General features: G+C 39.4%; 2 protein-coding genes and 1 long non-coding RNA gene across 6 annotated transcripts; 2 read left to right on the top strand and 1 right to left on the bottom strand.

Moving 5' to 3' along the window:
- Positions 1-439: 439 nt before the first annotated feature.
- LOC137199426 (serine/threonine-protein phosphatase PP1-beta catalytic subunit-like) lies at positions 440-15,690 on the top strand. Its single transcript, XM_067613730.1, has 8 exons — positions 440-547; positions 5,886-6,017; positions 11,410-11,640; positions 11,734-11,838; positions 11,976-12,047; positions 12,358-12,509; positions 13,043-13,177; positions 13,319-15,690. The coding sequence occupies exons 1-8, from the start codon at positions 496-498 to the stop codon at positions 13,421-13,423; spliced, it is 984 nt and encodes a 327-aa protein (XP_067469831.1). The 5' UTR covers positions 440-495; the 3' UTR covers positions 13,424-15,690.
- A 502-nt stretch (positions 15,691-16,192) lies between these two features.
- LOC137199427 (uncharacterized) lies at positions 16,193-16,968 on the bottom strand. Its single transcript, XR_010931783.1, has 3 exons — positions 16,889-16,968; positions 16,604-16,773; positions 16,193-16,468 (listed from the first exon to the last, which is right to left on the bottom strand). It is a non-coding gene; the product is annotated as an uncharacterized lncRNA (long non-coding RNA).
- A 1,680-nt stretch (positions 16,969-18,648) lies between these two features.
- Positions 18,649-23,475, top strand: manea (mannosidase, endo-alpha). 4 transcript variants are annotated; one of them, XM_067614401.1, is made up of 5 exons: positions 18,649-18,740; positions 19,197-19,831; positions 21,872-21,981; positions 22,187-22,263; positions 22,418-23,475. In XM_067614401.1, exons 2-5 carry the CDS (start codon positions 19,312-19,314, stop codon positions 23,049-23,051), a joined length of 1,341 nt encoding a protein of 446 aa, XP_067470502.1. In that variant the 5' UTR covers positions 18,649-18,740; positions 19,197-19,311; the 3' UTR covers positions 23,052-23,475. The 4 variants fall into 4 exon arrangements, with proteins under 4 accessions (XP_067470502.1, XP_067470501.1, XP_067470500.1 ...); XM_067614400.1 differs by having other exon boundaries at positions 18,730-18,869; XM_067614399.1 differs by lacking the exon at positions 18,649-18,740 and adding an exon at positions 18,747-19,004.
- Positions 23,476-23,486: the final 11 nt, after the last annotated feature.

The following is a 23,486-nucleotide window of genomic DNA, read 5'->3' as shown; positions in this document are numbered from 1 at the left end:
AGGGAGATATATGTAGATTTTACAAACCATACAATATGATGCACTTACTGTCCGACAGACTCTGCTGCTTTACGTTTCATACTTTAAGTACATTTCACAGATAATACTTAGAAGTTTAACTTAAGTAAGATTTTAAATGCATGACTTTAACGTATAAAGGAGTATTTTATATCGCTGTATGGGTGCTGCTAGTTGTAAAGGATCCAGCACTGCACCTTTTTTTTTTTAGATCAGTTTCCAAACCATAAAGTGTTTTACAACTGGATGAAATTTAGTAGGATATATAGGCTATGTATCAGGATATATATTTATCAACCTCAAGCCACAAACAAACTGTTGTAATTAATATAAAGGTGGTTAAAGTGAGTTAATGTCGGGTCACTCTTCACTAGTTTCTTGTCCATCATCTACTGCTCCTGTTTTGTTGACAACAGCGCCTCCTGGTGTCTGCTGGCAGAATCGAACTGGCCAACACTGTACAACATCAGTTTGAAGATGGCGGAGGGTGAATTGAACGTGGACAGCCTCATCTCTCGGCTCCTGGAAGGTGAATAATTTAAATGAAGTCTCTAATGTTAAACCGAGTTAGCCGTCTACCTTCATTGTGCCGGCTCTGAGGATTATTTTGTAACTGACGGGGCTGCTTCAGAAAACGCAGGGAAAAGTGTTAGCTTGTAGGGCTAACGGCAACCAGTCCTAACGGTGTATCCCCGGCTAGCTCTGGCTAACGTTACCGTTAGCTGGCCGTGTTTATAAACACTGCCAGCAGTGAACGCCTACATTTCTGTTTTCACAGTAATCGCTAGCTACGTTAGTTTCGACACCCGAATTTGCTCTGTCGTTCGCTTTACTTTAGCATGTCATTCAACTTTCTGTCTGATGTTTTTGCTGAATTCACTTCTGCTCATTTATTTGCTGAATTACGGACGAATGAAATGTACTGAGGAGTGGCTGAGACGTTTGTCCTGTCAGTTGTGACATTAAGATAATGCTCAAATTTTATTGGCGCTAATGGCTGAATCTGACTAAGTAGGTTAAGTGAATATTTGTTTAGTAAAGCATGGACACCAATTTACAGCAGCGCCTCTGCCCTTGACACTGTTAATATTTGCTCCACATCCACTGTGGAGCAAGTTGTCGTTATGGATATAGGGTTACTGTTCATTTTGTATTTGTGACCTGGTTCATATTTCATATTATTGGGATGGGGAAACTGATAAAACTGCGGTAGAAATGTGCCTAAATTAAAGATTAAAACACAAACATATAGCTAAACTTTTCATCTGATACTAGATTTCCTCATCACTACCTCCTAGACAAATTTGAGTCGTTAGGTAGTATGTTTTTTTTTTTTCTAACTCACTTCTCAGTGGCTTTTGTAGGTGTGTTGTAGTGGGCAGGTTGCTGTGATTCAGTGCACTTATGCACACAGGGCCCACATTGCACTCACGTGTGTTAGTATTGGTCAGGTTGAATGATTAAAATTTGTGTTAGAGAAAGCACTTGTGTTTAGGTTTTTAGGAGAAACAATGAAGGAATTGCATTGTGTGTTTTTCTGACCTGTCCAAAAAATGTTCATAATTACAGCTTAAAAGATGTCATCCTGCGTTGCTGTGGTCACAGTTATATTGCTTGCTTTTATGCTTGGTAAATAAAAGGCAGTTTTGTGGAGATGTAAGGACTAGGTTTTAGATTTGGCAGAGAGAGGAGTGAGCAAAAAATGCTTTTGTGTTGGCAGTCCACCTGCTCAAGAGAAGGCGGAGATATTTCTTCTCCCCTGTGAGATATCCCTTGAGTCAGACCAGACCACTAAGGCGAATTCAGCTGTCCTTGGCATACTTTCCACCAGTATCTGTGACTCTGTTGGAGGGATGAGACACTATGCCAGCATATAAAATGCTAAGATTTGTTATTTATAGTCACTGCTGCAATTGCTTTCATTGCTTTGATGAGTTATCATAGCCACCAAATGGTTATATTAATTGAAAATAAAAAGAAAAAATGAATAATACCATTGCGTTATGGTCTGCAAACACTTCTTGTTTATTTTCAGCTTGCTGTGAAACAATATCACATCTATAGTTCAACATAAGCATTATCATCAGTCATCTGATGGTTTGCGGTAATTGGTATCTGATATCTAGTAGTGATCGGGACTTGTAGCTGGTCGTTTTTCACAGCTGGACAGCTTGTTGACCCTCCACATGCTGCATTCCCCTCGGTGATCAGCTCGGACTTTCAGTGACTTGTCGATTGTGTTGGTTACAGTGTGAATACAAAGTTGGACTCGGCATCTGCGTCTTTTACAAGTGTTTGGTTATGTTGTGATCTTGTTGGTGCGAGTTGGCGATGGTGTCTGTTTTCTATTTTCATGCTCATAAAACACGCTCATAAAACAAATAACTACATATGAGTTAATTGATTTGGTTGTTATTGTCTCATCTGCTTCTTACATAATTGCTAAGCTTTATTGTTTGTGGTGTGAACTCACACAAGGGGTAGAATCAAGCACATGTGCAAATCATTTAGAAGTAAGATTAATGTCTGTGTTGAATCAGTTTCTTTTTTTGGTTGTTTACATAGGGGTTTCTAGTGAATTGGTTGCTATGACAGAGGTTGTACTTGTTGATTACATGTGTCTGGATCCAAAGGGAGAAAAGGCGAGGTCTGGTCGGAAAACATTTAAGAAACCTTACTCTAAAGGGTTCAGTGGAACTTAACAAGGAAATGCATCCTGCAATTTAGCAGAAACCTCGTTAAATAAAAAAAAAAAGTATGACATTAGTTGTACCTGGCTGCCTATAAAGTTCTGTCTGTTTTTCATGGATAGAATATATTTTTTGATGCAACATAAAACAGCTCTGATCTTAATCACATGCACTATTTTCTGCTGTTATTTTTCTGAAGCTCTACACAAATGTACCATATCAAGAGACTAGTAATTATCCACTGTGGAGTTTTTTCACCCAGACAATTTAAAAAGGCCTCGAGCTTTTATGCTGCATCCTAGCATCACATAATAGTTTACTGTATGATTCGCTGTCTGAGAAAAACAAAGTATCCCTGAGACTGCTTATTCATTGGGATTAAAACTTATGGAACATTCTGCCAATTTCTCTAGACGTGTACAATCACATAATCACACACACACAAACAGTGATCTGGTTTATGATGGCTGCAAATCCTTGTCATTGCTTCATTTTAGCCTTTGCCCCTCAATGTTCTTAAGAACATAATCTCTTTTAAAAGTGCCAGCCTGCAGAAGTGCTAACAGTGAAAGGTTCAGTGTTAAAGCCGAGCCGGGCTAAGCATCCAAGCTTAGCTCGCTCGGCTCTGATGAGGCCCGGCCGTTAGAGTGAAGAGCCCTACTTCTGCAATTTCACGCTTCACGCCATACACAGCACATGAAGCAGTGCAGATAGATGGATGATAAAGAAAAATGATTGTGTGACACTGATGGTATAAAGCAACACTTTGGTGGAGCCTAAGAATAGTTTGTGGCTCACAGAAGCAGCGTCTTCGACTATCCAGATTACTCTGGTTTTACTCACTTCTCTCAGATTTGGCTGGATTACGTGACATGAGACAGGAAGTTAGTACAATGTGTAAGTAGCATGTCTACACACTTGTGTATAGACACTATGCAATCCATTTGAAACTATTGTACAATTCCTTTTAAGGAAACAAAAGGGCAACAAAGAAAGGGGTTTAAGGAAACGTCCTCTCTGACTAACAGGCATTTGTTTCACCAGGCTCAGCTATCCTTTATTGGAATCTTTAGTGGGCGTCAAAGCTTTAAGGCAATACAAAAATGGTTAGTTATTATATAATTCCTCAGTCATGGATTTGTTCGTCACTCTTGTTCCCTCAATGGCTCATCTTTATTCAGTGCTATGATTTGATTTTTGTGACGTCAAACAGGGACTTAATGTAAAAGTAATGCAGTCTAGTTTTTCTCTGTGTGCGCTATTAAAGGCAGCAAATCAATCAGTGTGCTCCAGTCTTTTTTCATCTGCAGTCTAAATATCATTTACTATCTGTGTATTAATATAAGGACAAGACACAATTGGTCACTGTTTTATCACACATATGTGACCATACTTCAAACTAATATTAATTTATGTGGATTTTGGCTTGTTTACATTTTGCGTAGCAGATATCATTGGACTGATTTTGTGCTTTTTTTTAATGATGCTGAATTTGAGAGACATTGCACTCCCTTTGCCTTCCAAATATGAAATAAGGCAAATATCAAACAGGTCATATGCAGATTTTTTGAAACTAGATTTAACTTAACTTCCAGCCTGCAAGGTGCTGTCACAAGGAAGCAGTTTTCATGTATAATCTCACTTTTCATATCTCTTAACTATTTGAACTGCTGAGTGCAGCAAACATTTGCATTTCTCACTCCTCTTTTCATCGTTATGAGATAAATCTGAACCCAGAGCTGTGGCAGAACGCCCGAAAGTAGGCTTAAGCTAGTGTGTACAGTGCAACTACACAGCCAATAAACCCACACCAGTGCTGAAGATGCAAGCTGTTCTCATAGTCTAAGCAGTGGGTTTCTTAAGTATAGCTGAGACTAAGCAGCGTTAAGCTACGGAATCATTACGCCGACAGCTCATCAGATTTAAAGATCGCTTCGTGGTTCTGCAGTTCAATGTTTTTTTTTCCCCCTTTGGTGAAAAATTATACTATCATAGCCTCATTCTGGGCCATAAAGTATCCACCCACAGCCCCTGCAAGCCGGGTGGGCCTGCAGTCCAAATGTGCCCCGCCCCTGCCTGTCAACAACTATTACGAGAAGAATTTTTTAAAAATTGCTTTTATTTATTCCAAAAAAATTACAATTACATAGGGTGGACATTATGAAGTTATTTCTCCAATATACCATTTTATATAATTAAGCCATATGAAGTTAGCCTGTATATGCTGAGTTTTTTCATAAATATTTTTTATTTTATTGGGTTTTCACATAACCTGCGGAGGATTTGTCTTTGTAATATGGTACAAAATAGGCTACTTAAAATATACAGACAGAGAAAAACAGGCTATCACAAAAGTATATATCATAAATGTATGTATCATAAATATAGAATATTTAAAGAATAAAAAAGCAGGCTAGCAATCAAAAATTATACTTTAACCAGCATGTTAATATAACTTTTTTATGAAATGTTATAGCCACACAGAGCTGGCCAAGAAGATTTAGAAAGAAACTGCGTGACCGACGAGGATGAAACGGGCCTACCTGATTGTAAAGACAGTCATCGAATAGAAGAATACATTACAGATGAGGGAGACACCACAGTGGGTCACATAGCGTTAGCATCAGTTGAGAGAGAGAGACCGCCATGCGCCCTGACAGCTTCATTGTCAATCTGAGTAACAGTCTGATTTGAGCGGGCAGGTGGGCTTTTTACAATAACTTTGATAATGAAATCCTGCACTCTGCAACAACGAGTGATTGGAGGAGAAGTCAAACATTGAGTACAATAGACTCCCACAATCATGACCATCGCAGGATCAACACCTCAACAGCGATTGTGACACTTTATAGATTGTTCTGTTAAAAAGCTCCAACAGTTTAAAATATACTCAATGTAATTAACTCCATAAACTATGTCCAGTGTTCTAAAGTGGTGTATTGTGCGTTTGAAATGATAAGTATCCTCATTATGAAAGATGGAAAAAGCCGCCTACTCAGTGCTGCAGGAGAGGGGCTCACTCAGGCTTGGCCTCACGTGTTTGCGTTACGGTGCTGGCCTCGTTCTAAAGAGCTTTGTGGTTGTCGGAGGTTGCCGGTGCTGCTGCGTTGGCACTGACAGTGATGATGACAATTGTTGACAGCAATGACAGCGTCTTGTCTTTTCTCTCCTCTCCAGTGCGGGGATGCCGCCCGGGGAAGATAGTCCAGATGTCCGAGGCAGAGGTGCGGGGCCTCTGCATCAAATCAAGGGAGATCTTCCTCAGCCAGCCCATCCTGCTGGAGCTTGAGGCGCCTCTTAAGATCTGTGGTCAGTGTTTTCCCCTTTTAGCTCCCTTTCTTTTGTTTTAGGTCATTTATTTCTCATCACATTTCTCTTCACTTTCTCATTTTTTCTCACCAAATCAAATTAAGCACTTATGAATTTAAAAGCTTACAACCACAGGAAGGAAAGTTATAATCATAATCTGAAAATAATTGTATAAAAACAAAGCATATTGGCCCAAATATAAGACTAGCTGTCTGCCAAATACCTGATTCCTAAAAATGAGTGCAGGGTCACTGTGCTCACTCAAAGATTTTACTTGATTTGGCACACTGCACTGCAAATAACTAATTATATGAAAGCTAATGTGTGTGTGTGAGGCCATGCCTACAAAAACCTATTGACTTTTGATAAGCAAAACAAAAGGTTGTCACTTTCTGTGTTTGCCTGTTCTGTGTTTGCTCGTTCTGTTCCTCCCAGTAATTGATCGAAGTACTGTATATGGCTCGAATATTTGCCTATAGCCGTTCACAAATGTCAAATAACAACAACAACAACATAATTTTAATTTTTAAAGTGCAGCTCAAGCAGAAAGCTACATTCTGACTCTGAGAGGTCGGGTGCATCAATGGCAAACTGCCACTCTGCAGAGCACAGACCACAAAGCCTGGTCTGCACACTCCAGAGCAGCAATCTATTTCTTTGATGCAGCTCAGAGTTTACTTATATAACCAGACCGGATAACACTGCCTCAGCCTTTCTCTCTCGATTCAACTTCCCTATGTACAGAGAGATACATGGAGGGGCATTGCACACATATGCACAGATTGTGCATCACTGTCTTACACTTAACCTGAGGGAGCACATTTACCCCACTACGGCAAGTCAGTTTGTCCTCAACATTTGAAATAGCTTCAACTATCACTATCTCTAGTTGGCTCCTGTACATCTCGGCACACTCCCACATGCGTTATCTCTTTCCTCCAGGGTAGAGGCGCAACTGAACACAACTCTGAACTGTCTAATATATACTGTATTTGCCAATCCTTGAAAATACAGTACACAAGCTCACTTATAGACTCAAGCCTACACACAGTCCATCTATGACTCTTCACATACCACTTTCCTCCCACACACGTTCACTTTTATTGCTTCTCATTTTTTAAAGGCCCCAAATGCTTTCCTCCGTGTAGACCTAACTCTGGTACATTACTCTAAAATATACATGAGTTTAAGGTGGTGTTATTTGTCGCTGTGTGAGGTTTCTTTGTCTCTCTTTCACTTTCTTTGTTTTGTGCTGAACTTCTAACCCCAGACTGATTACTTGGCTTTAACACAAGGCTGTGATGGCAAGCTGACGATAAAGACCAACCAGTGAATGCCTTTAATTATTCACTAAGGCCAAAAGGATCAGGTTCTGTGCTCACTCGCTCTCACATGCTAACCTTAATGCCACTGGCACAATTTTGCTCAGACTACTAGCTTTGCTACTATTTGACTTAATCATTTATTTAAATGGAGTGATATAAACCTTTCCATGAACATAGTTTTGCTAAAATTGGTTTTGCAGTGAGACTAATAATGTTAATTAAATCCTCAGTGTCATTTTGTTACTAAAATAATCTGAACACATGATAAGAGATGATAAGAATGACCATGATAAGAAAGACGCCAAGCTTGCACAATATGTTCATACTATATATGTGTAGGTTGGTATTCTATGGTAGCATTTATCAGTACATTTCCAAAGTTTCAATACAAACTTAGTGCTAAGAGATTAATGGGCAAGCAAACATAAGCCAAAATGAAACAATTTTTCAGACTTTTCTCATTGCAAGCACGGACTCACAAGTAGCACAAACAGGTCACAGACAGGAGAGAGTGTGATAAAGCATTTCAGTGTGCAAAAGGTAATTAAGAAGTGTTTTTGTTTTCTTGACTAAGGAACCTGGAATAGGTTGATATGTGAGCTTGTCAAACAGACTGGCAGCTGGTATCAATTTCCTACCCTGAAGTACATTTTATTTATTGTTTACATTTCTCATTGTTATACTTGTTATACCAGCTCCCCGAGTACAGGTGCACATTTATTTATATCGCTGTCTAACTCAGTTCAGTTAATGATGTGTGCATCATGAGGTGTTATTTGAGCCCATAAGGTGATATTCTCTTATCATGCTTTGAATGGTGCTCTGTTTATGCTCTCCGTCTATTAACTGTTGAATAAGATAGTGCCTCATTCAGGTATTTTTGTTTTTTAAGCATCTACCTATTTGCTTTTTTGTGTAAAGTGGAGCCTATATTTGAAAATACACGTCAACTGGCCAAATGGCTAGTGAATGTTCAGATTTTACCAGCCACTCATTCGACCACCATTGTTTTTTTGGCTAATGAGTAAAGCAAATCTACCAGCCACTTGCATATTTTACCAGCATTTGGGTGGTGGCTGGTGCTAATTTCGTACCCCAAATGAAAGTGTAATGTAATGTCTGATACAACAAAGACAAACTTTATTACATTTATGGACAATTTGGACCTGTTTGATGATTTATATTTATTTGTTTCCATTTTGAAATGTGCCCTGAGAACTATTCTTCTCTGTTCCTCACACTAATTTTGTACTTATATGTGGGTGCTTTTGAACCAGTACATTATCTGACTACACAAGGTCATGCAGCAGAACATTTGATTAAAGTTTTGATCAAAGTACCAGTGTCCTAATGCTTCGCCAGTATAATGCTGATTACATTATGCTTGCATAGGTATTGTTTGTTTTATTGTTTGTTTGATTATTACTCAGCTTATCTACTTTCCTGTTCTGTCACGACAGAATAGCATAGCAACATGACATAAATATTTCCTATATTTTGACATAAATATAGGTATAAAATCCTTCATAACACTGACCCCAGGTTCAGCGATAACTTTCGGCCTTTTGCTCTGCTTTTTAAACCCTAAATCTCTGTGCTGCTATTCTGGGACTGTTTTGACACTGCAGAGACAGGCTGAGTAAATTCCTTGTGAGCGGGCAGGCAGGGGCTACTTCCTTCAAATCTAGTCTTGGTGAGGCCCACAAATCCATATTCTCAACAATAACTTACTAATGCAGCAACTCTTAGTGTAAAACAGACCTGAAGGCTATGGAGTGCCTTTTCTGGAGTGAGGCATTTTCAAATTGTGGCATTTTCATTTATATTATTTAAACATGGGTTGGAGAGGGACAAATAACAATAAAAAGAGTGTATTGAGAATGCCAACAAAGCTGAGAAATCATGTGGGCCATGAGTGAAAGAGTATTATTTTATAATCCATTTTATCCAGGTTGTGCTACAGAGCAACAGCTCAGCTGAAATTGGCCTCGCTCTTACAAAGTTCACTCACCTCCAACTCTCCCTGCAGAGATTACAGTCTGTGTTGCCATGTCTCTGCATCTACCATTTCATCCAGATTTAGGTCTTTTTTTTTAGTCTCCATCCTTTTTCTTTTTCTGTGAAAAGTGCAGTATAAATGAGCGACGCTAGTTTTTAATTGCATGTCCATTTCTGTTTTAGTACAGACATATACAAGAATCTGTGTTCTGTGGTGTCCTGTGTATTTATTCAGTCCCCTGTATTTACTCTGTTTTCAGTATGTGCTGCTTTCTGACTGCCAAGACAAAAAAACATCTCTGTTGGACAAAGTTTCATGTTTTTAATGTAGGTTTTCGTAGCCCTCAGGTTTGTTCCTTGTTTTACCTAGATTAGAGCAATATAAACTCATACTTTAATGTATGCTCATTGAGGAGTAATAAAGATATGTCTAATTAAAGGCAATAATCTTTTGCTATAAAACTGAAATACTGAAAAACCAAAAATGGTTCTTGTTTTGGTGAAATACTTATGACACATGGATCCCTACTTTCCACCCACCATCACTTTTTCACTGTCCTATGACAAGTTAACATTTAAAAGAGGATTGAAAACAGCAACTAAAGCAATAGTTTGTAAAATCATGATTTTTTGATTGCATACGCACAGTTTACACCCTGGATTATGTTGCAGTAGCAGCGCATTAATACTGAAACACCTTTTCATTGAAGTTCTGATCATGTTTAATTGATGTGAAGGACGATGGAGTGGTTACCATTACCAGTACCTACATCAAACTGTAGATGGCAAGCTGAGGCTGCTTGTCTAGAATAATGAAAATGATTGATGGCGAAATACAAAACCAACTAGCTAGCACAACATGAGTGTCGAATTTAAACCAGAGCTAGACTTCAAACATTCAGGACTATTCCTTTAATTATTCATTTGCACGGAAAAGTGTGTTTTTGTATGCCAAACTAAGACTAAGGCAAAAATAAGTAAAGGCCTGTAGCCATATGGTTTTAGTGCCAGTGGTCGTTGCTGTTTTGGTGCAATAGGAAAAATCATGCCAGCCACCATCAAGACTGCAATATAAAGTTGCAATTTGTGTTGGTCATTTTAATCTCAGGGCCAGACAGCTGCACGGCTTAACAAGGCCTATTATTTAATTTTCATTTATATTTGGTGCTATCTTGTAATGAAGCATTACCATAAAAAGAGTGTGGCGCATGAATCTCCTTTCCGTTTTGGACACGATGAAGCCTGTTATTATTGTCCTGGCCTTTTTCATGAGACTCTGTGCAGTCATCTGTGTCTGGAGCACTTAGCCCAAATTAGAGCAGCTCTGAAGTTGGTGCAAGAGGATATAAAAGGAAGCAGGTCTTGGCTAGGTGATGGAGTGAGGCTCCCCTGCAGAGATCCTGCGCTTTGGTAAGACCGCCTCCGGCTCATCACTGCCTGACTGATGCCAAAAGAGAAGAAGGGGGTGACCTAGGATCCTGCGAGAGTTGTTAAAATTAAAGTTAGTTTGTGTAGGATGTGCGTCCTTTTATTTTTGTGATTAACCTGGATTGTCAGCGTTCTTTCCCTCGGTAGCTCATCTCCCATGGGCCACGGCATTGATCTGGTGGCAGTTGTAATGGCTCATTTTATGTGTGTATATATCCTTGGGCTTTGCTGCTGCAGTCTCAGTAAAACATAGTCACACAGTCATATATCCCCCACCAACCTACATGTCTGGCAGTGTTCTGAATAATCAAAATGGATTCTGAGAGATAGTAGGAGGTGTGTATACGTATGTACGTGTGGGTGAGTATGTTGTTCGGAGATAATAAAACTAAAAGTATTGGCTTTTGTGTAAAGCCCTGCAGTTGCTTTGATGATATTTTAATGTCATTTTATGATTTCTGTTTGCATCACCATTGTTTTTTCGCTCGATTATGTTAAATTCTCCTAATTAATTTCCTCTCTAAGCAGCTCCCCCTTTCTGTAATGATGTTATATTAAGCAGCCTGTCCTTGTGACTGCACTTACAGTAAATAGTCATATTAACACCTTGTCTCCCCTTCCCTCCTACATCTTCTCCTCAGGTGATATTCATGGGCAGTACACAGATCTACTGAGGCTGTTTGAGTATGGTGGCTTTCCTCCAGAGGCGAACTACCTTTTCCTGGGCGACTACGTGGACAGAGGTAAACAGTCCCTGGAAACCATCTGCCTTCTGTTGGCCTACAAGATCAAATACCCAGAGAACTTTTTCCTGCTCAGGGGCAACCACGAGTGCGCTTCCATCAACCGCATCTACGGCTTCTACGATGAGTGTGAGTAGACTTCCTGCACAAATATACACACAAACGCACCCGAAGGACCCATATACGCAAGGTATAATAATGTGTGTTTATGTGCTCCATCAGGCAAGCGCAGGTTCAACATTAAGTTGTGGAAGACCTTCACTGACTGCTTTAACTGCCTCCCCATTGCTGCTATTATCGATGAAAAGATCTTCTGCTGCCACGGAGGTGAGATAAGTAACTCATCTCCTCTTCCCCTTGTCCCAGATGTAATGCACTTGTTCAAAATGAAAAAGTAAGGTAACTCAGTATCAAAAGATCAGCCATTATTCAATCAAAAGTGACCTCTTTATTTTCCATTACAGGGCTATCGCCTGATTTGCAGTCAATGGAGCAGATCCGCAGGATCATGAGGCCAACAGATGTGCCTGATACAGGTATAGTGTGTGTGTGTGTGTGTGTGTGTGTGTCGGCAGATACTTGATACTGATCATGTTCACTTCCTCTGGATTTCCCCCTGGAATTTAAGTTTACCTTTAAATGAAAACACCCAGCCTCTCTCTCTTCCTGAGTGAAAGACTATTAGGTCAGTAGATCCTGTGTTACATCAGCAATGCAACGAGCTGGATCCTCAGCACATTCTTTCCGCCGTTACCTGTCTAATATCTCCTTACAACTCTTCCTGATTTATGTGTCCCTTGTCTCTATCTGCCCTGTTCATCTCACCTCTTCCTGTGTGTCTCATAGGCCTGCTGTGTGACCTCTTGTGGTCTGACCCAGATAAGGATGTACAAGGCTGGGGAGAGAATGACCGCGGGGTCTCCTTCACCTTCGGGGCCGACGTGGTCAGCAAGTTTCTCAACCGTCATGACCTGGACCTCATCTGCAGAGCCCATCAGGTAATTAGGACAGGAATGAAGATAGAGGGCCTGGATATGATGTACACATGCAGGAAGCACATTGCGAGCAAATTTATCTTGGGTTTTTTTTTTGTTTTGTTTGTTGGAACTTAAATTAGTTTTGGTACAAAAAATGAGCTAGTGCAGCAGTGTAGCCCCTAATTTCCTGCTCCATATTTATTTTTCCCATGCATCTGAAACTTTGACATTCATTATAACACTCCATATGGTATGAAACAGAGAATACCAAGCCATTATTTGTTTTTGTTACACTGACATCAGGTATGTTTAGCTGATAAATGACTTCTCTGGCCATCGATTAAAAGACTAATCATTTCAGCACAACTGTTGTTACTGTTTAAATTAGCCACAGCTATTTCAGCTCTATGTTGTGCGTTTCATATTGATTCAGGTGTAGGTGGTTTTGTACACTCTACCTTGACAGCAAATTTGGATCCTGAGACTAGCTGAAGATCTGTTTCTTGATATCGATTGCCGTAGGCGTTGGAATAATGTCACGTATCTTCCAACAGGTTGTGGAGGATGGATACGAATTCTTTGCCAAACGCCAACTGGTCACACTTTTCTCTGCTCCAAACTACTGCGGGGAGTTTGATAATGCAGGCGGCATGATGAGTGTCGATGAATCCCTCATGTGCTCCTTCCAGGTATGTACACATGTACATTTTGTGCTAACTGCCTTTTGATTTTTATGTTGGAATAGTGTTGCCTTTGTCTGATTATCTCAGCACTGCTAAAACACGCATCCTCTCTCTGTTTCTCTGTGTTTTGCGTTTCATTATTTAAAGATCTTAAAGCCCTCAGAGAAGAAGGCCAAGTACCAGTATGGTGGTGTAAATTCTGGTCGGCCCGTCACCCCACCCCGCACTACTCAAGCCCCCAAGAAGAGGTGAACATACAGCCTTGGCTTTCCCCCCTTCCTTTTCACCCTGTCCGTCCCTGGTCTGCCATCAAGGCAACCTCTGTAACTCCCCTGTATGGTGAAGATACAGGGCTTATCTAATTGCCCAAATCTTTCTCCTCTTTCTTTCCCACTGACCAACCCCCTCCCCAACTCCACTGACAGCTCTTTTCTTAATGTGTATGTGTACATAAATTTGCTGTGACCAATCTGTTTTATTTTTTTGCCTGTTTGTTGGTATTTTTGATATTATTAATGCATTTTTTTGTGGTTTTACTTCCAATGCCATTTGAGGTTTTCTTGAGTTGTGTAAGGAAATGGCTTCTCTAATGTGTAGAGAGGCATAGCGATTGAGTTAGAGGAATTCCTTTTCAGTTCTTCAACGAAAACGAAATGGATATTTAACATTGTTTTGCCTTGATCTCTGAAAAAGCAGAGAGAATCCTTCCAGTGTGTTTCAATGGGACTGAGATTTTCGTGCAATGCTAAATCTGTAGATGCAAATAACATTTCTTACATTCCAATTTAACAGTATAAACACATTAAAGCATCTGTGGTGCACTTTGCAGTTGTTGTGCATATGCATATTTTATATATTTAACCTTTGAAAAAGTGCACCTCCCCGTGAGTAGCAAAGAATGTGAACAGACCGGCTTGAATGAAATATAGAGGCTTAATCATATGCTGCTGGCAGTGGACACGCTCTACCCTAACACAACACCCTCTGGACATCGTTTCCTCCACTCTGTTATGCCTCCGTGTGCCTCAACTCCACACCCACACAAAAATATGACGCTTCTCACACAGAGCTGGTGTGACATTTTCCTGGGTATATTTATTATTTGTTCTCATCAAGATAATTTCCCCCATATAATCCTCTTGCAGGGTGTCTGCAGGGTTTTCAAAAGTATTAAAAGCTGATAAATCAATTTAGCGAAAATTAAGGCCCTCAAAAAGCCATTAAAAAGTCTTAAAATCCAGCTAGATTTGTCGTCATCTGAAAAGGACTACTGTTAGCACGCTCACTGACCCACTGACTGACAGATGCTCGATAGCGCACGAAGGTCCCTTTACAGCCAGATGTTAAACAACATAGTCGACTAATGGGGAGATTCAAGTTTTCGTACAAATAGTTGGAACCATTGTTTTGGCCTGCATGTGGGAATAACCATGAGACGTACTGCTCTGAGTCAGAAGGCGATTAGTGTAGCCTTGATCGAGAGCAACGCTGTCCATTCCCACATGCTAAGTGCTAGCCATAAAACCGCTACGGGATGCAAAATGCAAGTCTCTATTGCACATTTCTGTGCAACACAACCGTCCCTACCCACCATTGCTAATGGTTTCTCTTTCTAATAAACCTTGCATTGGGTTAGTCACTCAATTCATTCTCATGAGCTTTGTTCCCAAGGAATTATGTTGTATTGATAAGGAGTTATCACAAACTAAGACTGTTTAGTTGTGCTATCTTACAAATAATATATAGTAAATGTAAGTTAGACTGTGACACCGATGTAACCGGTTAGAACTTGAAGTGGCGATGAGATCTTAAAATGTATGCAAAGGGTCTTTAAAAAGGTCTTAAATGGTATTAAATTTAACTTCCTGCATATATCCTGTCTTGATTCATACTGAAGAAGCTGAGAGATTTATTTGAATTTTGTGCCCATGGAAAGTTATATCCATGCGCAGGCATTTCACTAATTTGAATAAGACAGTTACTAATGGTCAGTATTATAAAAGCAGACATATTGGATAAATGGTGTATAAGTGCTAACAGAATTGTGCTTTGGTAAATGGGCCGTTGTATGAAAAAGCAGGTACGGATAGGAAATGTGTTACAGCATTGGCTGTGGTTTTGCAAGTGTCTAACTTACCTAAGTAAGCCCTTACAGTATTAAAAGTAGTAAAAAGGAACACAGAGCAAGCTTCACAAAATGCGCCACAATATTTTAAATGCTTAGTGCTGTGTGTGTAAAGCACATAGCAAAGAAACTAAATGAAGAAAGTTTGCTTATCAGCCTTCCTCCCTTAACACCACCTGTGTCTGTTGGTAGAAAATATGATAACTGGTGGAGTTAGGAGTGGGTGGCAGGACCAGGCGGTTTTGGCATTGCTGTGTGTGAGTTTGATGCCACCTGGTGTATAAAAACAGTAGTGCAGTACAAAATAATACAAATCCGATGTTGTATCATTTACCACAAGGAGGTACTTCTATTCTCCTGACCAGCAATTAGCCTGGTTGGCAATTCAGCTTCAGTCTACTGCAAATATACTACAAACAGTTGCCTCTTTTCATTCTTTCTTTATTTTTTTTTTTGCTCTCTGTGGCATTTTTCTTTCTGTTGTATTTCTATGTTCTCTTTCACATTGTTTACTTTTTATTCACTTAATTAATTTCCTAATAATGATAATAAAACAATGAAGTATTACCAAAAGCAGTTTTGCAATTTGTACAAGTTTGTTTGAAAGTCTATAAATTCAATAAAATGGATGGAAACTAAAACTGTTGTTTCTTTTGTTTTTGTACTGTCTTTGCATCAATGTATTTCTATAAACGTTTAAGACCAACTTACTATTCACTGTACACTTTTTTTGTCTCACTATACAGCAGCTCCTTGACATTTTTCTGTTGCATGAAGTAGGAAAGGCCCACACATGGCGAAAATCATCAAGTTAAATACGGTCAATCACACTCAAGCAAAACAAGGTGTAATGAAGTGTTTCATGAGAATATACAGAAGGCTCCTATTAATAGAAATTTATGAAAAGCAGAGAAACTTCTTAATTATTTTACTTTTCTGCCCATTCGTCCCAGTGTGACAGTTTATATAATCGGGCCCTGCAGACGCCTCTTTGCCCATATCACAGCTTTCTGCATTGGCCCTGTATACAAGCAGAGGGTCAGTGACAAGAGAAAACATGGAGCGCCCAGGTGGAGGTGAGACAAGATCCAGGCAAAGATGATCCACAGTACCACTTTCACAAAGAGGAGAGTGTAGTAGATGATTCTCTGTGAGCTGAGTGTGGTGTTCTCCTGGGGAAGAAGTAAGAGTCACTATTTGAATTAATCTCACAGGAAATTAATACTTGAAGCATGAGTGTATGATTCCCACAGTAAGACAAATTATGTCTGGTAATTTCAGGCATATCAAAGAGTATGTGAACTGACCCTGGTTTGCAAAACCTGTGCATTTTGTGTATCAGCTGCTTCAGCAGTCATCACGTCATGTCTGTCATGAGATCTCAGGTGGTAGGAGGTCTGGTAGGAGGGTTTCATCCCCTTTCTACGCCAAGAAGACTTTTGTGCCTGTGGTTCTTCCATTGTCAGTGTGAGTCTGTCTATATAGATGAGGTTGTGGTTTGAGCACTTCAAACAACTATGCAATATTATAAACAGATATTTGAAATCTATATTTATTATTTGGTGTTGCGTCTGCAGTCTTTCTTCACTCACCTTACACATCAGTCTCTGATGATGAGACAAGCAGGTTTGTTTCTTGTCAACTTTTAATGTTACCAAGCACAGAAAAATAAACCTGGAATGTTTATGTTTAAAACAGGAATATTAGATAATAATATTCAGAGCTGAAAAAGCTGGTTGATTAATGATTAGTCGACAGAAAATGAATCTGGCTGTGCAATGTAATGAAACAGCTTTGCCATAAATTCTACTTTTACAAAGCTTATACATTTTCAGTTTTCAGAAAAGTGATAATTGTACTTTATTAATGAGGTTGCAGTGGATGGTGGTGTTGCACTACACTGCATTATATTGAAAAGTGTTCCTTAATATTCACTAGGAACACCCCATTAACATACATGATGGTGAGTGTATTTTGACAATCAAACATTTAAAGGATCAATGTGTAAGATTTAGTGGCATCTAGCAGAATGGACTTGTATGTTTTAATTAGTGTATAATACCATGAAAATAAGAATTTTGTTACATTAGAATCAGCCCTTATATCTACAGAGGGGATAAGAAGGGTAATGGCCAATGACTGTATATAAAGATGGACGTCATGACAGCTCCCCAAAAATGAAGCCAAAACATCTGGATCACCCCCTGGTGGCTGGCTGCAGTATAGGTCATGAGTCCCGCCCCCTCCATATTGGACATGAGCCAAACTAAAAAAATCAAACTACACCTCAAATAAATTTTTCCCAAGGACAGTTTCTGTCATTTTAGGTAGTTCTTATCACTCTGATGTTTGTTCAATTGCTCATTTTTCTGATAAGTTTGTTTTTAATTAGTTATTTGATGATATAAAAAGGGGGTGTCATGTCATGATTGACAGCTGTCAACAGCAGACAACCACTCTCAAATCTCCATCAGACGGCAGGACGATTGAGGGGGGTACTGTCCCACGGACCGTCATCCTGCCTCCAGACTCTGGCTCCACATGACAATGGAAGGAGATATTTTGGCTTCACTTTTGCATAGTGGCAGGAAGTGGAGACGCATCGTCCATCTTAATATACATTCTATGGTAATGGTATGTTACACGACACCGCCCCCTTACCCCTAACCCCAACCATCCAGCTCCTCATGCCTAAACCTAACCAAGTGGGTGTGTCATATAGTAAAGTGGGTGTGACATGTAGATACTGTGAGTCTGCAGATAGTCCTACTTGGAGGGAGCAGGTCCTCTTCCATGGAGGCCGCCATGGCATACCGCCATATTTGTACAGTAGCCTGGACAAGATAAGAACAGACAAACCAAACACTGGCTCTAGAGAGGGCCTTTTGCATTTTTTGTGAGTTTTGCGGCCACCTCAAGTTCTCCCACATGCTTGGAAGGAGAGGGGAACGGTATTCAGCTGGTTGTACTCTGTAACCTCACCACTAGATACTACTAAACCTTATACACTGGTCCTTTAAGTAATTTATGAAGCAAAAATGCTAGGTATTCTTTGGTTCCACCTTTTTGAATGTGAGAAGTTTCTGCTTTTCTCAGTTTTATATAATGGTAAGTTGAATATGTTTGGGTTTCATCACCTCACATCACATCACCTTGGGCTTTAGAAAATTGTGATGCGCATTTTTCACTATTTTCTGGCCTCTTACAGACCACAAAAATCAATGACATAAATATATGTAGAATATCTTTTATTGCTTACATTTTATTGAGATTTTTTGTGTAATACACCTTCCCCAACACTAGAAGGCGATATCTATAACTCTGATTCAGTTGAGCTGGTTCTGTCTGTTGTTAACTGGACAGGACGCATGCGCGTTACATCAGCTTCCTATATCACATGGATGGGTCACAGTCACTGCTCACTTCCGGTTGGAGCGTTTACAGGTTTGTGATGTCTTCCAGGGATATCTACTGAACCAGAAGTGCAGGTCGTGTCCCGTCCTCTGCATCTCTTGCAACGAAAATAATTTATGAAGCGCCGTCGAAGCTAAAAAAAAGGGGGCCGTATTTAATGTTAGAGGTGATATTTCCATCGTTTCAGTTTAACTGTAGAAGCAAGCAAAGTGTGTGTCAGAGGATAAAACTAATATTTGTGTAACCGCTGTCACTGGTGGCTGCTGTTGACAAGACTAAAGTTCATCTATGCAGGTAGAGCTGAAGTAGCTAATGTCGTTAGCTTGTTATTCGTGTCTTTGCACATGGCTAAACTGTAGTATTTATAGTAAAGCACAATCAAAATACTGTACCTGACTGGTACTGTGTGTCTGACAGGACTTCTCTGTCTGTCTTTCTGCACCTCTCTGTGTCTCATTTGATATCCCTATTTCTTCAAACCTCCAGGGCTAAACAACATCTAAGTGGTCGACTTTCAATGGCACCCCATCCAAAAACACCAACAGATCCTCACTGCTGTCTCAATAATGAACTGCGGAAAGCCTCAAGCTCTGACTGAAGAATGGCCAGGTTCAGGCGCAAATCTTGCATCACATTAATCGCTTTGGTGTTGCTTGTACTTATTATAACAGTGGTATTAAAATCACTCACACCAGAGGACTCTGCGTTCAGCAGCCCTGTTGGCATAGAGCTGTTTCCGGACCAAAAGAATGACAATCAGATCCAGAGAGACAAAAAGGCGGATAATAAACCGGACCAGACTAAAATGAATGACTCCGCTCAGTCAGAAAAAGATAGAGAACTGGAGGCCACACTGAGGAAGTTCCCTCCTCCCAACTACTATCTCCATGCCTTCTACTACACATGGTATGGAAACCCCAAGTTTGATAGCAAATACATCCACTGGGACCACCCACAGCTGCCACACTGGGACTTCAAGGTGGCAAAGGGGTATCCACAAGGGAGACACATCCCACCTGAAGACGTTGGGTCCAACTTCTATCCAGCTTTAGGGGCATACAGTTCCAAAGATCCCTCCGTTATAGAGGCTCATATGCAGCAGCTGCGCACAGCAGCCATTGGTGAGACAAAAATTAACCTGAACTGAACAGTAATTCAGCATTATCATTCTACTGCAATATTATAATAGGCCTGGGCAAATCTAGGAATGCAAACTGGCTTGATCAAGCCAACTGTGTATCAGCCAGATGTGACTGATCCACAATAAATACAGTTTCTTCATCAAGATCTTTATAAAAAATTCAGTGTTTCCACTATGAGTTACATTCATTCACTCACAGTGGGCCACCGACTTTTGCCACAGCAGTCCTTGGTCTAATGTTGCTAGGGCTGGGACTTACTATTATTTTCATTATAGATTAATCTGTTAATTATTTTCTTGATTAATCAATGAGTTGTTTGGTCCAGAAAGGTCCAGAATATGCTCTCGTCCAACTAAATTCTCATTGGTCGAATAATCTCCGTGTCATTTTCATAAGGAGAAAAGTGCTACATCAATAGCTTTCCAGGAGTAATCCATTATTTCCTGCGGCGGGAGGGACAGACTAACAAATTACCTGTGAAAACGGGGATGTATTCAAAACACCCCGGTTGTTTTCACAACTTTGAACTCGCCCAACCCCCCCCCCCCCCCAATTCACAATCATAGAAGACTAAAGAAATCAGAAAATATTCATATTTGAGAAGCTGGAATCAGAGAATTTGGAAATTTTCATCTTACAAAAATGACTTAAAACGATTAATCTATTATTAAAATAGGTAGGATTAATTTAATAGTTGGCAACTAATCAATTATTAGACTAATCTTTGTAGCTATAAATGTTTAAACTTACATCAAATGATCCCAGTGAGTTTCATGCAGTGAGGTTTACAAATTTAAATTTGAACATATTGAACATATTTGAGTTCAGGAATTGGAAAAAAAAAAGTTGGATCGAGAGAGAAAAAGTTCAAAGGCATCATTATTGAAATGATCAGGATTTACAGTACCAGTAACAAAGTATATTACAACATAGAATGTATGCAAAATCATTCATTATTATTACACTTCGCATGGAATCATTAATTTGGAGGAGTATTATTATTTATGTATTCATTTGGACCATGTACAGTGTGAAACATAAATGTTACCATTTGATGTACTGTACTAGAGTTAGTTTATAGCTAATTTTCATCTGCAGTCCTTTCGGCAGGTCACAATTAAAACATATAATAGCACAATAACAAACAGTACAAAGCTTAAAACACACAGGACACATAATACAAAATACAAAGCTACACACAATGGCACATTATGGTAGGGTTTTGAATGAAAAGGCTCTCCATAGCGCATCACATACACCCACAATGTCAACTAGAAATGAATAATGTAAGCTTGTCAAATTAAAAGCCAGATTATTTGCGTTCGTAAATTTAGAGTCAGTGGTTACAGAGCTGAGTAGTTTTTAGCAGATTTTTTTCATTTGGTTTTGAATGACATTACTGATGGAACCGCAGCTCTTCATTTCATCAGGCAGGACATTCCTCTGAGTTGTGGCTGTACGACATTCTTGAGGATGTGATTGAATTTGCTGAGCGAGCGCACACAAAGTCACGTAGCAGAGGAGAGGCCAATAACTACGATAGTATCATCACAAAACAATGATACTACAGAAACAACAGTATTGATTTATTGTGTAGCTCTATGTTATGATACATATAGTAATTCAGTGATTGTAATCATCGTATTGTTTTTAAAATTTAACGTTTCACAGATTTTTGTTATTTATGGTGTTTTTAGACATCACACTTTATAGTAGTCTTATATTTAGACTAAATAGCCTTTTTTATTACTGTAACTGATTATCATTTAGTTAACAAAATGTGATTTAACATAAATTATCCATATTTTGACAAATATTTATATCAGTAATAAAGCCCCAATGATTATCAGCATTCTCATTTCTGCAATATCATCACCCCTTTATCTCTCCCCATAACACATTTAGTATCACCTCAGTATATTTACAGTTAATATATAACTAAATTATAAATATTACATTTATCTGAGTGTTTTCCCAGTTACGTTTGGGGTTCATGTTTGAACTGTTACTCATTCTCAGGTGTCCTTGCTGTTTCGTGGTACCCTCCTAACACGAAGGATGACAATGGTGAGCCAACAGATGACATTGTGCCTTTGCTGCTGGAAGTGGCACATAAATACTATATTAAGGTCTGTATGAATAGCATTGAGCTTAATAACCATTTGTTTTGTAATAAAAAAAAAAAAAAGTACTTGAATACACATTTGATGCATGAGTCACTTTAAAAACATCTGTAATATCCTAAGAATAAATGATCCCTCTAAAAAAAAAAAAGTCATACAGAGAAGAGGGTGAAAGTGTGATTTTATGTTGTCATCATTTGTTTGTTTACAGGTAGCTTTTCACATTGAACCATACAAAGGAAGAGATGAAGTCAATATGTACGCTAATGTCAAATACATCATTGAAAAGTGAGTAGTGCCGTGTTTCTTCAGTGACATGTCAACCCCATGATTTTATACTCTCATCATTCTGTCATGATTCACTACATCAATCAATAATTATCATGTTATCATCAGTCATTTTCCTATCTTTGGTTGTTTATCTGATATCTCCTCTCCTCAGATACGGAGAGCACCCTGCCTTCTTCAAGTACAGGACAAACAACGGCAAGCTTCTTCCACTCTTCTACGTGTACGACTCCTATCTGATGAACTCGGAGCAATGGGCCAAACTGCTGAAACACACAGAAAGTAACAGCATCAGGGATACACCGTATGACGCCATCTTCATCGCCCTGCTGGTTGAGGAGAAACATAAGAGAGATATCCTGACTGCAGGGTTTGACGGTATCTATACCTACTTTGCTACTAACGGGTTTTCCTATGGGTCCACTCAGCGGAACTGGGACTCTCTTAAAGCTTTCTGCGAAGATAATAACCTGATATTCATTCCAAGTGTGGGTCCGGGCTACATCGACACAAGCATTCGACCCTGGAACTTCCAAAACACTCGAAACCGCATCAACGGAAAATATTACGAGACCTCACTGAGTGCTGCATTAGAAGCCAGACCTGATTTTATCTCTATAACATCTTTTAATGAATGGCACGAGGGGACTCAAATTGAAACGGCTATTCCCAAATCAAGCCAAACTGTTTATCTGGACTACCTGCCCAATAAACCAACCATTTACCTGGAGATTACTCGCAAATGGGCTGCCATATTTGGTGGTGAGCGCAGAAGATGGCAGGAATGATCTGACAAAGAGCCGTTTAGTGTTGATACTGTAATTGGTGTTATAACTAATAATAAATTAATGAAGTTTTAGCTACAGAATGGACAACAACCTGCAAAGGATGAATAATTGTATGAGAAAAGCCACAGGCAAGTCAACTACTTCATTACTATATCTTAATTTTGTCTCTGGTTATTTTTTTACACTTAGGTGCATTATTGTTAATTTAACTGATGTCCTATTACTTCTTGTTCGCACAGCCTGGATTAATGGCATAATCAGCATGTTTTATCACTGTTACAGATTTCAGCTCCCCTCCAACTGAAGCTGTGTCATATGTGGAATGTTTTGCCTTTCTGTAATCTGTGACTATATTAAACCTCAATGGAAATAAAGTACACCCTGGAAAGAATGGAAAGAAAATAAAGCAGTCTGACAGTATAAAGCTGTTGCCTC

This window comes from Thunnus thynnus, chromosome 16 (genome assembly GCF_963924715.1).
Source record: "Thunnus thynnus chromosome 16, fThuThy2.1, whole genome shotgun sequence".
NCBI lineage: Eukaryota > Metazoa > Chordata > Actinopteri > Scombriformes > Scombridae > Thunnus > Thunnus thynnus.
Note: the sequence above shows the minus strand (reverse complement) of the source record. Positions and strands in the feature narration are given on the sequence as shown.